The sequence below is a fragment of the Sinocyclocheilus grahami genome, unplaced genomic scaffold, assembly GCF_001515645.1.
Source record: "Sinocyclocheilus grahami isolate Dianchi unplaced genomic scaffold, SAMN03320097.WGS_v1.1 scaffold8521.1, whole genome shotgun sequence".
Classification (NCBI taxonomy): domain Eukaryota; kingdom Metazoa; phylum Chordata; class Actinopteri; order Cypriniformes; family Cyprinidae; genus Sinocyclocheilus; species Sinocyclocheilus grahami.
This window is the reverse complement of record NW_015512093.1, coordinates 8,163-8,768: the sequence shown is the minus strand read 5'-3', so window position 1 is coordinate 8,768 and position 606 is coordinate 8,163. Positions and strand designations below refer to the sequence as shown.

The 606-nt window shown below is 38.1% G+C and overlaps 1 protein-coding gene across 1 annotated transcript in view; it reads right to left on the bottom strand.

Moving 5' to 3' along the window:
* Positions 1 to 606, bottom strand: part of LOC107578045 (uncharacterized) — a gene marked incomplete at its 3' end in the record, with an annotated part of 19,115 nt that overhangs the window by 13,018 nt on the left and 5,491 nt on the right. The window contains exon 3 of the mRNA XM_016264044.1: positions 338 to 533. Coding sequence (XP_016119530.1) covers positions 338 to 533 — 196 coding nt within the window. The remainder of the gene's footprint in view (positions 1 to 337; positions 534 to 606) is intronic.

Sequence of the window (606 nt, the reverse complement as noted above, 5' to 3'; positions counted from 1 at the left end):
ATATATGAATACTATTAAGTTAGACATCAAACCAAAAAGAACACAAGCTTAATATAAGAAAAAACATGTTTGCTAGGTTCTGAGTTTAACAATAAAATTAGGAATGCATTTGGACTCTATCTGTTCCCTGTGGTGAACTGAATTCATCCACTAAATAAATTTAATCTAGCATAATTTATTAGCAGATCCCACTTGGTTTGATATTTTTTTATAGGCCATTTATCAATGATATTCATATATTGTGTTGTGTAAGCGTCCAAATTCTTTCTGGGGCGTTTGCTCATTCACTTCCAAGACTCTTGATCTGAACAACAACAGTAAAAAAGTTGGTCCTCACCATCCTCATCAACAGCATTTAGCTGTGATTGTTTGGAGACAGCTGCAGTGTCAGAACTGTGTACAGGAGCAGCCTGCAGGGACTGACTTAACATGTCTGAGTAACGCTCTGTCTGACCCACAATGAAATCAAGCTGGAGATCTAGAGCCTTCTTCCGCTTCTCTTCCAGTCTGGACTGTTGTTTATACTGGACCACCTGTGTACAGCAATGGGTGGGAAAGTGTTTAAAGGTGGTGTAAGCGATTTTTCAAAAACGCTTTAGAAAACTG